This window comes from Trachemys scripta, chromosome 1, assembly GCF_013100865.1.
Source record: "Trachemys scripta elegans isolate TJP31775 chromosome 1, CAS_Tse_1.0, whole genome shotgun sequence".
Taxonomy (NCBI): domain Eukaryota; kingdom Metazoa; phylum Chordata; order Testudines; family Emydidae; genus Trachemys; species Trachemys scripta.
This window is the reverse complement of record NC_048298.1, coordinates 279,578,331-279,595,647: the sequence shown is the minus strand read 5'-3', so window position 1 is coordinate 279,595,647 and position 17,317 is coordinate 279,578,331. Positions and strand designations below refer to the sequence as shown.

General features: G+C 41.5%; 1 protein-coding gene across 1 annotated transcript in view; it reads right to left on the bottom strand.

Moving 5' to 3' along the window:
- Positions 1 to 17,317, bottom strand: part of DIAPH3 (diaphanous related formin 3) — a gene marked incomplete in the record, with an annotated part of 517,573 nt that overhangs the window by 249,895 nt on the left and 250,361 nt on the right. Inside the window, 1 exon segment of the mRNA XM_034758385.1 lies at positions 3,282 to 3,383. Coding sequence (XP_034614276.1) covers positions 3,282 to 3,383 — 102 coding nt within the window.

The window sequence follows — 17,317 nt, the reverse complement described above, 5'->3', positions numbered from 1 at the left end:
ATAGAAATTGGATTCTGACATCAAGAAAAAAAAATCAAAAATAAAGAAACTTATACTACCTAGGTGATCTGGACACTGATCCACATTAAAGATTGATGAGATCAACTTATTTTTGGTTTAAATTTCTTTTCTAAATACATCTGCCTCACTTTATATATAAACTTTCCCTTTCAAATGAAACAAATCTTTAGCAAGTTAGCTCCTTTCATTGTATGATTACATAAGAGCACAAATGTGCTTGCAGTTGTTGCCCATTAGTTTCTCTTCATGTTTATAAAAGAGAAGTAATTATAGTGCTAGTTCAGATCCCTGCTAACTAGACTAAGACATGACCAGAGGTACACATACAGTATGAAATGATGGGCAATTTAAACATTAGGTGAAAATATTGATATATTAGATTGCCAGGATTTTTTATGTTTGTTTGAACATTGCAGATGAACAATCTTAAACCTTTCTTCTTTTCATTTATGTAGAATACTTCGTTGCAGAATCAGTCAGCCACAATGAGTTAAAAAGAAAAACAAGAAAACAAACAAACAAACAAAAAAAAACCCCTCAAAACCAGACCTGAAAATACAAAAAGTGGAAACAAGGACAATTTGCTCAGCATGAGTAAAAAATAATAACATAAGCATCTAGGGACAAAATCTGAAAGGCAAAGGTACAAAATGAATTACAAATAACAAGGAACATAAAAGGCAATAAGAGGAGAAAGTAAGACATAAGAAAAAGACAAAGGAAAGTATAGGTCTATTACTTAATAGGGAAGGAGAGCAAATAATGGATGACACAGGAAGGCTGAAGAGCATAATGCCTATTTTACTTCAGTCTTTACTAAAAAGGTTAATTGTAATCAGATACTTTAACACAATTAATATTAACAACAAGGGGGAAGGATCTCAGACCAAAATAATGAAATAACTGGTTACAGAATATTTAGATAAATTAGATGTATTTAAGCTGGCAGGACATGATGAAATTCACCCTTCAGTATTTAAGGAACTAGCCAAAGCAATCTTTGAACCATTAGCAATTACCTTTCATATCTCATGGAGGATGAGTGCAGTCTCAGAGGACTACAGAAGAGCATATATAGTGCCTATCTTTATAAAGTCAAAAAAGGAGATTCTGGAGAATAATGAATTAGCCAGCCTAACTTTGATACCCAAAAAGAGTACAAATAAATAAGAACAGCCAAACTGGGTAAGACCAGTGGTCCCCAAACTGCAGTGCCTTACCCAGAGTGGGGCAGCTCCACCCACCTTCTCCTCTCCACTTGCCCCCCTCAGGCCCAGCTCTATGGCCAGGTTGTTGTGGGGGGCCAGAGCCAGGCAGTGCGGGGCAGTTGCTCCTCTGGCTGGTGGTGCCATTGAGCGGGCAGCTGTGGCAGTCTCCCATCCGCAGCTGGTGCCTCAGCTCCCAGCCCCCTCTGACTGCTCATGCAGATGGTAAGAGCTTCCCGGGGCAGGGGGGGCACACCCAGTTCTGGGGCCAGCAGAGCCCTCGGGGAGCAACCACCGCAGGGGGAGCCCTCCTAGCACACAGCCCCTAGCTATCCTTCTCCCTGCAACCTGAGCTACCCTCCCTGCTGCACACAGCCCCTAGCTACCCCCTTGCCTGCACCCTGAGCTACCCCCCCGCCCAATACAGCCCCTAACTACCTCTTGCCTGCACACCTTGAGCTACTCTCTCGCCTATACACAGCCCCTAGCTCCCCCCTGCCTGCACCCTGAGCCATTTTAAACTTTTTGAGTCCCCCCTTTGAGTTATATTTTTGGTTGCAACCCCCACAACCCAGATAGGCTAGGTGGTCTGATGAGTTGAGTCGGGGATGGAGGTGGCACTTCCTCCCTGGACCCTGCTGTGTGGATCTGACCCGAGCACCGACAGCCTTTGCCCCCTCAAAATAGAAGTCAAACTATGCCTATGACCAAGAGTCCCTTGCCCTGGTCCTCACTCCCCTACCTCCACTAGGTCCTGGGGTTTTTAATAGTATGTTGAGGGGGGCCTCAGCAAGTAAAAGGTTGAAAACACCTGCTGAAGAGTCTACTTCTCTGTTCTCCTGATATCGTTCTTCCCTTGTCTGCTGTGGAAAGGAGGAAGAATCTCAGAGTCTGTGCAATAGCAGACTCCATACAAGAAATGAAGGGATGAATCTATGCACTGGACTGGGAAGGGAGGAAGAAGAGTAGAGAACCCAGCACTGTCTCCAAGTCTAATCTCCCTTTCTGCTTGCCTTCCTCCCTAGTAGCATTGTTCCTATTGTTACAAAGGTTACTCACCATATTCCAGTCATCCATCTATTGCTAAACATCAGTGATGCCCTCCTCACCAAAACTTTTATACTCCACTAGTCCTTTTCACAAAGCCCATTTCCCATCAACACTTCATCCTGGTATATGCTCAAATCCTGACATTTAGTGGGAAAAAGAACTGTTCCAGCTGACTGGAATGCTTCAGAGGCCACTTGTTTTGCGCCTAATGGTAGAACTAAGGTGACTTGCAAAAAGAAAAAAGTGACAAATCAAAATTAATTTTAAAACTAATACTTCATAAAAGGCATTGAGAATTAAGATCAATAATCTCCAAATACGGGTCTCTACTTCGCCCACCGTTTTTCCCATCATGACACAGATGAGCACTATTACCCTTGCACCCTTTCACTTACCCCTCTATATTCCTTCTACTGTGTGTTTGGAAAATGATGTGACCCACTCATCCTGTTATGGATTTGCTAAGGTGAGCAAAAGCTGTACTATGAGAAAATATGCTGTAAAACATATGCCCAAAGAGACAGTTAGGTTAGTGTGGTGATGTGAAAGGGTTTTTTGCCCATACATGGTGGATTGACAGCAGAAAGTTGGTGTGGAAATCTTAACAAAAAAAAAAAAAAAAAAAAAAAATCAAATGTTTAAACATTTTGTCACGTTACAGAATGACTTTTGCCATGGAAATTCCAAAATATCTATAGAGTTAACATATTTTAGATATCTATGAAAATTCTACCACAGAAATGGCCATTGTAAACGATTTTGCTGTAGAAAAGTTATATGATTAATAGTTACTTTATTTCAATGAGGAGACAAAGGACGATATAACAAATGGGGTTTATGGAACTATAGATATGTCAGTTGATATTTATCTAGAAAGTACCATCACTTTTCTCCTCCAGCTTCTGCCTCTGGTTATAATTAGGAACAACAAAAAGGTGAGAACACTTCAGCACTGGTTACTAATATAAAACAAGTGAAAAATAGCAGCAATGGGCTAGTACTCACCACAATTCCAAACTGCTCTGGTTCAGACAAATTATTATATTCACTCTTGAATTTGGATAGCGTATTTAGCTGCTCTTGTTCAGGAAGATGTTTTATTAAATTCTAAAAAAAAATATATATATATATATATGATTGAATTATGAACATTGGAAATCTCAAATCTTGCATTGCCTGTATATCCAACTACAGATTTTCATGCAGGATTATTATTGATATTTCAGCAAACTGTAAAATCAAATGTGAAGACACGGTCTCTGTCCTGAAGTCCTTACAATTTATATACATAGTACATTGAGGAATGTGATTAAGAATGCACAGAAAAAGTGATTACATAGTGATGGTTAGCACACCTCTTGTATATATTTTTAATTCTTTTTTGAATACCACTTCGAAGGAACAAACTAAGTTGATAAAATACACTTCCAGTGCATGCCTAGGTAGAAACCATGATGGATGCAGTAGGATAGGAATTTCAGATGTAGGGTATCCAATGAGTTAACACACTAATTATTCACCTCTGGAAAACAGAGTGCTAATGGTGTTTTGGTCATAAATGAAAGTGAGTTGCACTTCCTTATCCTTGCTCCTATTTTTGTAATTCAAAACCACCACAAAATGCTTCAAAATCTGGCATGACTATGAGTTGCAGATCAACAATGACCTAAGACAGAATCAGGGCTCAAACTTGACTGTTATACAGTAGTACAGCATATCAGCACCTCTCTCACATTGTTCTACAGAAGTACAGCTGCTATCTTTTAAAAAAGGAAAGAGTAAGTCTTAATAGATAAAGATTGTGAAAACAATCTTGAAAGCATGAACCAAGCGCAAATGAATGCAGTGATGGCTTCCTATGTTTGCAGAGCAGATAAAAGAATAGCTCTATGAGGTATGAACTGACCAATTCATTTCAGTAACTCAGACATGTCCACACTTACCGGTAGATTGGCACTGCTGCAACTGATGCAGATGGTGTTGATTTAGCGGGTCTGGTGAAGACCCGCTAAATCGATGTGAGAGCGCTTTCCCATCAATTTGTGTACTCCACCTCCCCGAGAAGAGTAAGGGAAGTCAGCAGGAGAGCATCTCCTATTGACCCGGCACAGAGTAAACACCACGGTGAGTGTATCTAGCTACGTCAAACTCAGTTATATTATTCATCTAACTGAAGTAGCGTAACTTAGATCGATTTATAGCAATAGTGTAGACCAGCCCTCATGTAGCCCAAAAGTTTACATGTCAATACTATTAAGTGGTTCACTGCACAGAAGGAAAAGTATCATATAGGGACAATATTCAGTTTTCTGTAAGTGTTAGTTCATTTTGATAACATAATAGGCTTGAGACAATACCTCCCCCAACACATCAAGAAATAGCCAAACTCAAGGTGAAGAGCATGGCATCTAAGTCCCACTGAGGGGAAGTAAAGTCCAAAGAACTCAGCAGAGCCCATGGATTTATTCAAACCCTAGTGAGGGGAAATGTAAGTCCCAAACTGCTAAGTGGAGCCAAGGGAGCATAAATTGTTTGAACCTTTCAACAGTCTACTGAGTGATGTCTCATTTTGCCATTTCAAGCTTATTTTGTGGACACAGCTTGCAATAGTAATCCTCCTTTTTTCTTTCTCCCTTTATGACACCTGAACAGGAACTGCAGTGATTTATAGGTCAGGGTACTGATATGTGTGGGAAGCTAACTCATCACCCTGCCAATATTATGTATGGCTCATAATCTCACACTTCAGTGAACACAAAGTTAATTCAATTTTAAAAATTACAAAACTGTCTTTAAATAGAACAGAACTGTACTTAATACTTAGTCTTTTCTCCTGAATCTTTGTAATATTTTTACCATTCATATTGGCACCCTGTCTACTTCAGCAAATAAACACTGTCTTTTAAAAGATTAACCTGTTTAATATTTTATCTAGATTTTTTATAAATGTCCAAGGCACATAGGTGCTAAATCTTTCTTTTCTGGATGCCTCACTGGATATTTGAACCCAAGATCTCTGACCCATTAACCAAAGGCCACCTCAAAGGACCAAAGCTTTTGAATGCAAATGTTCCAAATACCAGCTAACTTATATTTTAGGTCAATAGTGACCAACAGTAATTATGATTTGATGGCTGTTTTGTGCAATAACTGAGGTTCTTTGAGATGAGTGTCCCTATCAGTGTGCACTGGCCCCCTTGCGCCTGGGATCAGAGACCTTAATCAGCAGTGCCTTTCAGACCACACATGCACACCTCCCACTTCTCACGTTTTACGTGGGATATATATATAAAGCGCTGTGCAGTCCGACCACCCCCAGTTCCTTCTCTGAGGCAGAGTGTATATATCTGGCTCTAAAGCAGAGGGGAGGAGGGCAGGTAGTGGAGCACCCATGCGGGGCACATCTCGAAGAACCTCAGTTTACTGCAAAGGGTGAGTAACCTTCTCTTCTTCGAGTGATGTCCCTATCTGTGCTCCACTTGTAGGTGACTAGAAAGCACTGCCTCTAATTGGAAGGCTGGGGCTTCGAAGCAGCACATACTGCTGCTGATAGGACAGCATGTCCTAGGAGTGTGTCCACTGTGGTGTCATACATAATAGTGTAGTGACAGGCAAAAGTGTCTGTGGATGCCCATGTGGCCGCTTAGCAAATGATTGGCAATCATTGGCAAATGATTAATTATTACAATTAATTAATGCTAATAATTATTGGCAATATGGCAAATGATCAATCAATACACCAGAGCAACAAAGATCTGCATGTATTTAAACAAATTTCGTGGATTTGCATACATTCAAGTGCAGCACTATCCTGGTGAGCTATTGCAACATTAATATCTTTCTCACACACACAAAATGGGGAATCTGAAAGAGCCAGAAAGGTGCAGGGAGCGCAACCAGAAGGGTTCAGCCCATTGAGCTCTGAAGACAGGTGGGAAACGGGACTGAAGCAATGCCTATTACATATGCTCAGGAAGACAGCTTTCTTCTCATTCAGACAGCAAATGAGAAAAGAAAGCTGATCAGAGGGGGTTTCTCCTTTGAGCCTGATTATTTTCCCTCAGACCCTTGAAACGTCTGAAAATCTGTAATCTTTGGGGAAAAACAGCTGGCAGGACTGGTGGCTTTCTACCACCTTGCTACTCATTTCTCACAACCCCCAATCATGGAGGCTGCAAGGAGCTAAGCCAGTTTCTGATGCAAGTTACAACAACCCCAAGGCTACATCACACTATAGCCACACCCCTACCCAATCTAAAACAACCTTGTATAAGGGAAGAGTGTGCAAGGTCAGGAGTGGCTGACACATGGGAATCAGCTTAAAGTCCATTTTTGCACTGCTGGAGCAGCACAAAGAGAAAGTTAGGAGGGCCCAATGTTCTAACTCAGAATCCCACCTGAAACAAACTCTCACCACTGAAGGCTTTCAAAAAGATCAACCATGTATTTTAAAGTTAAATGATTGCTACAGAAAGTTACACATTAATGTGGTACTTGCAAAATGGCATGAATAATTATCTCCTTTTATTTTTTGGGTTTAAGTAAACTATATCATTCTGTATTCTGTGTGTTCTCATTTTTAATTTCATTTTTTATAGGAGCCACACGTGAATCAACCTATTCGGTAGGTAAGGAAGCAATATTCAACATTCACTGTCAGTGATATAATTAGTTTGTTTCTGTACCCACAAAGTTCTTTCTTCTCTACGTAAACAGAAACTGACAGACACTCAGACTGAAGAAACCAATTCCAAAGTGGCAAGCAAGTGGTAAAATAATGAGTTAGAAAAGCAGCTTAGAATTACACAAAATAATATTTGTCTTATACATATAGCTATAAGCTGTATGTTTATGTAATATGCATATGTATTAAATACTATAAACATTAGCACATTTTTAAAGGTAAGATTTTAGAATCATATGAACCAACTGACCTCCTCCCCCACTTTCAACACTGCAGAGACAGACCAAGTTAGCAACCTAAAAGCATAAACCTTATTTTTGAGCTTTCCTTCTGTTCTTAAAAACATGGAAATCAGACTGAACTTTCTTACCCAGGAACCCTGTCCTCACTACATGATGTATGACCAGCATAACCTGTAATGATGTCCCACTGTGAGGCAGGCAGTTTTCTCGTTAGTTCCTCAAACCCTGGCCTTCCCTTGGTTTCCAAGGTAAGGGAGGCCCAGTGGGTCATGCTCCAGATAGTCCTTTCCCTCTGGATTTGGATTGTGAGGCCTCCTCTCTTCTCTCCTATGAAACTGGGTACTTAAGGTTGCCTGGACACTTCTGACCAAGAGGCAAAACAGTTTTCTCCTACAGTCAGCACAGAACTGCTGGATCTTCTTGTGCTGCTCGAATACAACTACTTGCAGACAACTCTCGTCCCCAAACTCTGTGCCTGTCTGAGCTCAGTGCACATGTGTGGGCAGTCTCTGCAATGAGTGGCTTTCTGGGACTGACGTTGGTTGCCCTGTCATGTCTGCTAGGCTCCTGGGCAAGTAACTGCGCCCTCCCCTCTTCTTAACTGTTCCATCCCCCATTTCTGATATGGTTCTCAAGCATCGGCTAGTCAGGAAGTTTCAGTTTCAAAAAATGAGAAGTGGGCTACAATACACACCAAAGAAAATTAGAAGTTATTAAATACAGAAAATTAAGAAGGGAAGCTAAAAACTTGTGGGAAATATTCAGGGACAACAGTTTTTGCTTTAACAAGCAGTTTTTAAAAATATAAGAAGATCAAAAGAAATCTGAACAATGGAATAGGAATGATAAAATAGCTATTAATCATGCAGAAAAGGAAGAAGTATTCAATAAACATTTCAAACAATACATTTTAATACAGACTAATACAACGTCATACATCTTGGAATAAGTAATGCAGGCCATATCTACAGAATGGGGGGACAGTACCCTAAAAAGTAGCAACTGATAAGAATTTATTACGAGTAAGATGCTGTGGCAAAAGGGGCTAATTTGATCCTTAGATTTATAAAGATGGAATAAATAAGTAGGAAGAGAGAGGTGATACTACCTTTGTATACCGCATCGGTGAGACCAACAACGTAATACTGGATACAGTTCTGGTGTCTAGTGCCCACATTTTAAAAAGGGCATTGAAAAACTGGAGAAGATATAGAAAAGAACCGCAAAAATGATTCAAGGGCTGAACAATGTGCCTTGCAGTGACATACCTAAGTGCTCAGTACCCCCCAATCCACACACCCCCCCAAAAAAGATCAACAGGTGGCTAGTACCTTCACAGGGAGAAAACACCAGATACTAAATATTAGGCCTACCACAGAAAGTCATAATAAGAACCAATGGCTAGAAAATGAAGCCAGACGAACTCAAATTAGGAACAAGACAAATTTTTAACAGTGAGGTTGATTAACCATTGGAACAAACTACCAAGGTAAGATTCGCTATCATTTCATATCTTCAAATGAAGACTGGATGCTTTTCTGGAAGATATGCTTTAGTCAAAAACATATTTTTGGGCTCAAACCAGGGGTAAGTGTTAGTAATTTGCTAGTTCGTAATATAAAGAAGGGCAGACTAGATGATTTAATGGTCTCTTCTGGCCTAAAAATCTATGAACAACATAGTGCTCAGAACACCAGCAGTAGTTGGTGACTCATCTACATCACGGCCGCAACACTATTAATACGAGCAGAGTGAGTAGACAAGACTTCATAGATTTTCCAACGTTTACTGCCATGGGTGGAGCTAGCAATGTCCACAAGATCTAGCTGTCAAACTAGTAAACAGAGTAATAGTCAATCTTCATGAGAGCACCTGCAACCTGACCATCCCAGAGCAACAAATAGGGCTGTGATCTAAGTTCCCTCTAAGTTGCGCGACTGCAGCACCACCTATTAAGCTCTGCGTAGGGGCTCAGGGCTGCGGCAGGGAGAGATGCCTCTCCCCGAAGCGTGGACCTGCCATGGCGGAGGAGAACCACCGCTCCCCGCCGGCCCCAGTGTGGACCTGCCGTGGCAGGGAGAGGCGACCCTCCCCACCAGCCCCAGCGCAGACCTGTCCTAGAGAGGAGCCTGTTCTTGGCTGCGGCAGCTTGGGCTGGGCTGAGGGAGGGGCTCCTCTCCCCTAGCCTCGAGCTGTTGGGGCAAGACAGAGCTGGTGGGGGAGTCCTCCTTCCCACCACAGCCCCGGGGTAGCCTGCAGCCCAAACCCCTCATCCCTGGCCCCACCGCAGAGCCCGCACTCAAACCCTCTTCCCCAGCCCTGAGCCCCCTCTCACACCCTGAACCCCTCATCCCTGGCCCAAAATCAGAGCCTTCACCCCTAGCTGGAGCCCTCACCCCCTGCCCCCAATCCTCTGCCCCAGCCCTAGACCCCGCCCCCGCACCACAAAACACTTATCGCCAGCCCCACCCACAGCCCACACACCAATCCTCTGCCCCAGCCCTGAGGCCCCCCCCTCACACTCTGAACCCCTCATCCCCAGCCCCACCTCAGAGCCTTCACCCCTAGCTGGAGCCCTCACCCCCTATCCCCAACCCTCTGCCCAAGCCCTGAGCCCCTTCTCGCATCCCAAACCCTTGGGCCCCATCCCCACCACATGAATTTTGTTATGTGCACCAATATGAAGGTCATTTCTCACACATCACCTCCATCTTGGTGCACATAACAAAATTCATTACGTGCATGGATGTAAAAAATTAGAGGGAATATTGGCTGTGACCCTTCTTGGGATTCCCTCCAAGACTTTTTTCCACTCAGATTCCCAAGAACTCAGTTCAACTCCCGACTTCATCACTCATGTATTTGTATTTAGCACACAACAATGCTACACTGAGCTGATCAGACTCAAACGCAGTGGGGTGGATGTAGGGAACATCATAGTTCCAATGTCATACAGAAACTCTCACATTTTTATATACATTTACATATTTCATTGATGTCATGTACAGTAAGTGCAAACATTTTAGGATTGATTTGTTTACTTAATAGGAACCAGTCCCTTTATCACATGCTCTGTCCACATGTTCTCCATGTTTTGACTTCTTTACCTCATCTAGACATTCCTTATTATCTAGTTCATAGTAAATAGTTTCCTTGGTGTTCTCCCTCTGATCTCAGTTGGCTCAAACTTTGTCTTTTTTTAGCCTATTGACTTACAGTAACTCCTCACTTAACATTGTAGTTATGTTCCTGAAAAATGTGACTTTAAGTGAAACGATGTTAAGTGAATCCAATTTCCCCATAAGAGTTAATGTAAATGGGGGGGAGGGGAGGTTCCAGAGAATTTATTTTTTGCCAGACAAAAGGCATTATATACATTTTAAACAATTTGAAACAAGCAATTTAATACAGGAATAAGTTTTAAACAAGTTTAAAGAAACAATTTAATACTACAATCATCGCTGCTGACTATGAAGCTTGGTTGAGATGGTGGAGTCAGAGAGTGGAAGAGGATGGATTGTCCGGCTGCTCATATTGATATACCCATTCATATAATAGGTATCACAGAACAAACCTATTGATATAATAGGTATCACAGAAACCTGGTGGACTGAGGACAATCAATGAGACAATCTTCTGGGGTACAAAATATATCGGAAGGACAGAACAAGTCGTGAGGGGGGAAGGGGGAGTGGCACTATATGTGAAAGAAAATGTAGAATCAAATAAAGTGAAAATCTTAAGTGAATCCACATGTTCCATAGAATCTCTATGGATAGTAATTTCATGCTCTAATAAGAATATAACATTAGGGATCTATTATCGACCACCTGACCAGGACAGTGATAGTGATGATGAAATGCTAAGGGAAATTAGAGAGGCTATCAAAATTAAGAACTCGATTTCAATTATCCCCATATTGACTGGGAACATGTCACCTGAGGACAAAATGCAGAGACAAAATTTCTTGATACTTTACATGACTGCTTCTTGGAGCAGCTGGTACGGGAACCCAAAAGGGGAGAGGCAATTCTAGATTTAGTCCTGAATGGTCCAAGAGGTAACTATAACAGAACCGCTTGGAAATAGTGACCATAATATAACAACATTTAACATCCCTGTGGTGGGAAGAACATCTCAACAATCCAGCACTGTGGCATTTCATTTCAAAAAGGGGAACTATGCAAAAATGAAGGGGTTAGTTAAACAGAAATTAAAAGGTACTGTGACTAAAGTGAAATCCCTGCAAGCTGCATGGGCGCTTTTTAAAGGCACCATAATAGAGGCCCAATTTAAATGTATACTCCAAATTAAGAAACACAGTAAAAGAACTAAAAAAGAGCCACCATGGCTTAACAACCATGTAAAAGAAGCAGTGAGAGATAAAAAGACTTCCTTTAAAAAGTGGAAGTCAAATCCTAGCGAGGTAAATAGAAAGGAGCATAAACACTGCCAAATTAAGTGTAAAAATGTAAGAAAAGCCAAAGAGGAGTTTGAAGAACGGCTAGCCAAAAACTCAAAAGGTAATAAAATGTTTTTTAAGTATATCAGAAGCAGGAAGCCTGCTAAACAACCAGTGGGGCCACTCGATGATCGAGATACAAAAGGAGCCCTTAAAGACGATAAAGTCATTGTGGAGAAACTAAAATTCTTTGCTTCAGTCTTCACAGCTGAGGATGTTAGGGAGATTCTCAAACCTGAGCCGGTTTTTGTAGGTGACAGACCTGAGAAACTGTCAAAATTGAAGTGCCACTAAACGAGGTTTTGGAATTAATTTATAAACTTAACATTAACAAGTCACCAGGACCAGATGGCATTCACCCTAGAGTTCTGAAAGAACTCAAATGTGAAATCGTGGAACTATTAACTAGGGTTTGTAACCTGTCCTTTAAATCAGCTTCTGTACCTAATGACTGGAAGATAGCTAATGTAACGGCAATATTTAAAAAGGGCTCTAGAAGTGATCCCGGCAATTACGGACCGGTAAGTCTAACGTCGGTACCGGGCAAATTAGTCGAAACAATAGTAAAGAATAAAATTGTCAGACACATAGAAGAACATAAATTGTTGGGCAAAAGTCAACATGGTTTCTATAAAGGGAAATCATGTCTTACTAATCTATTAGAGTTCTTTGAAGGGGTCAACATATATGTGGACACGGGGGATCCAGTGGACATAGTGTACTTAAATTTCCAGAAAGCCTTTGACAAGGTCCCTCACCAAAGGCTCTTACGTAAATTAAGTTGTCATGGGATAAAAGGGAAGGTCCTATCATGGATTGAGAACTGATTAAAAGACAGGGAACAAAGGGTAGGAATTAATGGTAAATTCTCAGACTGGAGAGGGGTAACTAGGGGTGTTCCCCAAGGGTCAGCCCTAGGACCAATCCTATTCAAATTATTCATAAATGATCTGGAGAAAGGAGTAAACAGTGAGGTGGCAAAGTTTGCAGATGATACTAAACTGCTCAAGATAGTTAAGACCAAAGCAGACTGTGAAGAACTTCAAAAAGATCTCACAAAACTAAGTGATTGGGCAACAAAATGGCAAATGAAATTTAATGGGGATAAATGTAATGTAATGCACATTGGAAAAAATAACCCCAACTATACATACAATGTGATGGAGGCTAATTTAGCTACAACAAATCAGGAAAAAGATCTTGGAGTTATCGTGGATAGTTCTCTGAAGATGTCCATGCAGTGTGCAGAGGCGGTCAAAAAGCAAACAGGATGGTAGAAATCATTAAAAAGGGGATAGAGAATAAGACAGAGAATATATTATTGCCCTTATATAAATCGATGGTATGCCCACATCTTGAATACTGCGTACAGATGTGGTCTCCTCATCTCAAAAAAGATATACTGGCACTAGAAAAGGTTTGGAGAAGGGCAACTAAAATGATTAGGGGTTTGGAACGGGTCCCATATGAGGAGAGATTAAAGAGGCTAGGACTTTTCAGCTTGGAAAAGAGGAGACTAAGGGGGGATATGATAGAGGTATATAAAATCATGAGTGATGTGGAGAAAGTAGATAAGGAAAAGTTATTTACTTATTCCCATAATATAAGAACTAGGGATCAGCAAATGAAATTAATAGGCAACAGGTTTAAAACAAATAAAAGGAAGTTCTTCTTCACACAGCGCACAGTCAACTTGCGGAACTCCTTACCTGAGGAGGTTGTTAAGGCTAAGACTATAGCAGGGATGGCTCACTGTTGATGGTGCCAATGGTAGTGCTGGTATGGCAGCGTCTTCTTGGGGGTGGTGCGGTCTCTGTCCTTGCCTTTATCTGTCGGTACCATTGCTTCAGTGCCTATGCCCATCAGATCCTTGGGTGCATCAATGGTACCTATATCTACCTGCCACTTCAGACCCTCGTGAGCTATAGATATGTTTAGACTGTTTTGGTACTGACGATACAAAATGTACTGGTGATCTTTTTCAGCTAGTTCAAGGCTCACTCCGGGGACTCACGGCTCTCTGTTTTGAAGCCTCACATGAGGGTTCCTTGGCTGTTTTCTTTGACCCATAGTCTTTAAATGTCAAGGGCTGTGGGGAAGATTCGTGCCATTTGGATGACTCCTGGCTCAAGGCAGGGACAGCTGAAGAGCTACCTCCATAAGGAGGAGTTTTATTCCCAGTTCTCAATCCTTCCGACATCTGGACTTGAGTTGTTGGCAGAGACCACACTTTTAGGAAATGTGGCTTTCCCTGAGGAAAAGATGCAGTGGTAATATTTATCCGCTACAGGGATGGCCTCCTTAAACGAGAGGCACCTCTTAAAGCCTAGTGAACCAGGAAGACCCTGTGCTGTGGCAGACAGACTGTGGTGGGGAAAGAGGGAGAAAAAGTGGTTTTGGGTTGTGTGTTTTTTTTTTTGTTTGTTTGTTTTTGAGAGAGAAAATAAAGAAACTTCTATAAATAAGAAAGGGATTAACTAACAATTGAAGTTCTCAGAGAGAAATAATCTCATGAACGAACTGCTATTAGCTCTGTTTCTAGCTGGGGCAGTTGAGAAGGAACTGAGTGGGGTTCACCTGCACAGCACTGGTTAGCTTCATAGAGCACGAGGAGAGGACACCACATGTGCGGGCTGAACAAACATGGCTACCAAAGTTCTCCCATCAGTATCGAAGGGACGCAAACGCACCAACAGTGGTGCACCCGTAGGGACACTACTCGATCAAGAATACATGGTTTCACAGGCTCTGACAGCTATTGTAGGCACATCCAAGTTTGCAAACTAACCAAGTACTGCTCCGATATAAATACAACTGTTATTTTCCTTAACATACAGTTTTGGGCTTGAAAAAATTAATCACTGGCCTCTTACACACCAGGGAAGGCACTTGGTCACATTTCCATGGAATACAGCCCATTTGGAAACCCATGCAAACACTTCTCCCTTGAAACACCCAATCAATTCAATAAATTAGCCTTCACAGCATAGCACTCTGCACCAGACTATATATCCAGTACAAAGTCTGTACCTCTCCCATCAGAAAAAGTATCAAATATATGGCACTGGATTCATCCTACACTGAGATAATGTGCCTATCTGCTTGAAAGTGACTGTATAAACACTTTTGGGCATCTTCTAATCTCAGGCTGGGCAATAAAGGGGTTGGGCTTACTGGCAGCTGGGCAGCACAACTTGGGCTAGTGACCCCCGAATCAGCTCCTACTGAAGCTCTTGCCTCTTTTGGACAGGATGACAGTCTGGTTCATCTTCAAAAATTCAATCTATGCTTGTTGAGTTTCTTCCTGTTGTGGTGCATCCTGGTTTAGCTGCTACTGCTGAACAGCCAACCATTTCAGAACATCCTCTATTTGTCTCCTTTTTGCAGTATGACCAGAAATTCCACTATTAGTATCAGATGTGAATGAAGCGAGTCCCCATCATCTCTCAATACAGTCTAATACAGACAGACAAGTTTAGCACCCAAAACTCACACCTTACATGGGTGGTACTACTTTATTCTTAAGAAAAAAATAAACATAAATCTTAGCCTCAACTTCCTCCTGAGCCAGCTGTTTCTGGAGATTTTCCCCAACAGATGGTTGTGAGGTTCTCAAAAATTACTATGATCATCACTATAGAAGAACCTACAAATAAAACAAAATAATAAAACTCTCCCATGTCTAATCCTATGCCACCTACCTTACCTTAGACACCATCTTTTATCCTTTGAAGCTTTCACCAATGAGACTCACCTGGCCTAGTTGCCAGATAAGTTTAACAAAACAAAACAAAAAAGACGCTCTATATCTCTCTGAGATCCTAGACCTGGACATCCTGTCACAACAGGAAAGACAAGTGCAAATGCTAAGGATCTTTAATTTGCCCATATTGTCCATGGAAAGTATTTTCATTTACTGGTTCAGCGGTTATATGTAACCAACTTTGCAAGTCAACACAAGTCTAAGAACCTTAACACTTGAGGGATGACTTAGTTACATTTTTGCCCTTACGGTTAATTTATATTTTCTTCTCTTTATTCCCCCTCCCCTTTTTGGAGGGAGGGGGGGGACAGAGGAAAAACAATGTTAATATTTAAATAGTTCAAAATATGCTTTCAGAGTTTACATGTCATTATGGTGGAGGGAAGGAGGAGGGAAGACCAGATTTGTTTCTGTTATTTATTGGCAGGAGTCCGTTATGTGCAAGACTGGGTTATTTGAGTAGGAGCACATTAGTGGTTTTTGAGACAGATTTTCAAACAGAAAATTATTTACTGTAGCTCTGTTTCTCATTGCCTCCTCTTCTCCCCTCCTGTGACAATGGATAAATGGCAGACAGCAGAGAAAAACAAGAAACACAATGGTAATAATAAACAGGCAGAGCATATCACCCATTGGGAAGGAGGGTGGAAGGTAGGATAAGAAAAAGAGGAGACTATGACAAACAACTAAGTAATTTTCCCTTTTTGTATGTCTATCTTCTCCTATCCTCTGACAGGGTATTAAGAGAGACAGAGTGCATGTATCAAGCAGTAAACCTAGGAAGCAGAGCTACCTTACTGTATCAATAGCAGAACCCCGCAGCCAAAGAAGGCATCCTGGGAAGCAGAGATAAAGATATACAAATAGTGAGGAGACAACCACGTTGCCACCTTACACACCTTGGAAATGAATGCTCAGCATTCACTGCCCATGAAGCAGAAAACTCTTTCATTACATGGCATCTTGCAAATTGGGAACCAGACCATAGTCTCATTTACACATTGTGAGAGCACAACCTAACGCCAGCACCTACCAATATAGGAGAACCTCAGTGTTACAGAACCTCGGGAATGGAGATTGTTCTTAACTCTGAACAGTGTCTTCACCTCCTACCAGTAAGTAGCTGCCTCACGGGTGGAGGTAGGGACTGGCAGCCCAGATGTGGCTACATTAAGATGCAATACAAGCACAGTACCATATTTGCTTTTTTTTTTTTTTTAACCTCCACTACTGCCCGATTGCTTATTTCCAGTTCCACGTGGTGTCCAACTGACTGGTCAGTCCGTAACTCTGGTTTTCATACCTTTGAGGTTCTACTATAGTGATTTTATCTGCAGGCTTGCCCCTGTTGCAACCCTCAAAATAGACAAACAGTTGCTTTGACTTTCTAAAGTCAAGAAGGAAAAAGAAAAAAAGTAGCGGAGAACACACAACATTCAATAAATGCAATCTCTGAACCTCAGGACGGTAGGGAGAGAGATGCCAGGACTAAGAAAGGAAGAGATATGGGTTTGTTCAGGTGGAACTAGGTACTCTTCTTGGGAACAAATTCCAAAGAAGGCTGAAAACGCCCCACTTTTTCTGGAAAAAATTGGCAAATTGTCAGAGAGACTATGTAAAGAAGTTCAACTTACTCTTCTGTCTGAAATTCCTGCAACACTAATGGCTGTCCTAAAGGAAAGAAATCTGCACAAGGGGCTCAACTGGGGGTTGCATTAGAACCTGCAGGATGTAGATCAAGTCCCACTGAGGAATCTCTTGATGAATCACTAGTCTGGGTCCCTTTTTGAATACTAATGAGAGACAATCTAAAACACCCAGAAGTAAACAGGAAGGCAATAATAGTATGTCGTCACATCAGGCCATAGAGATCTTCCAGATCAGAATAAA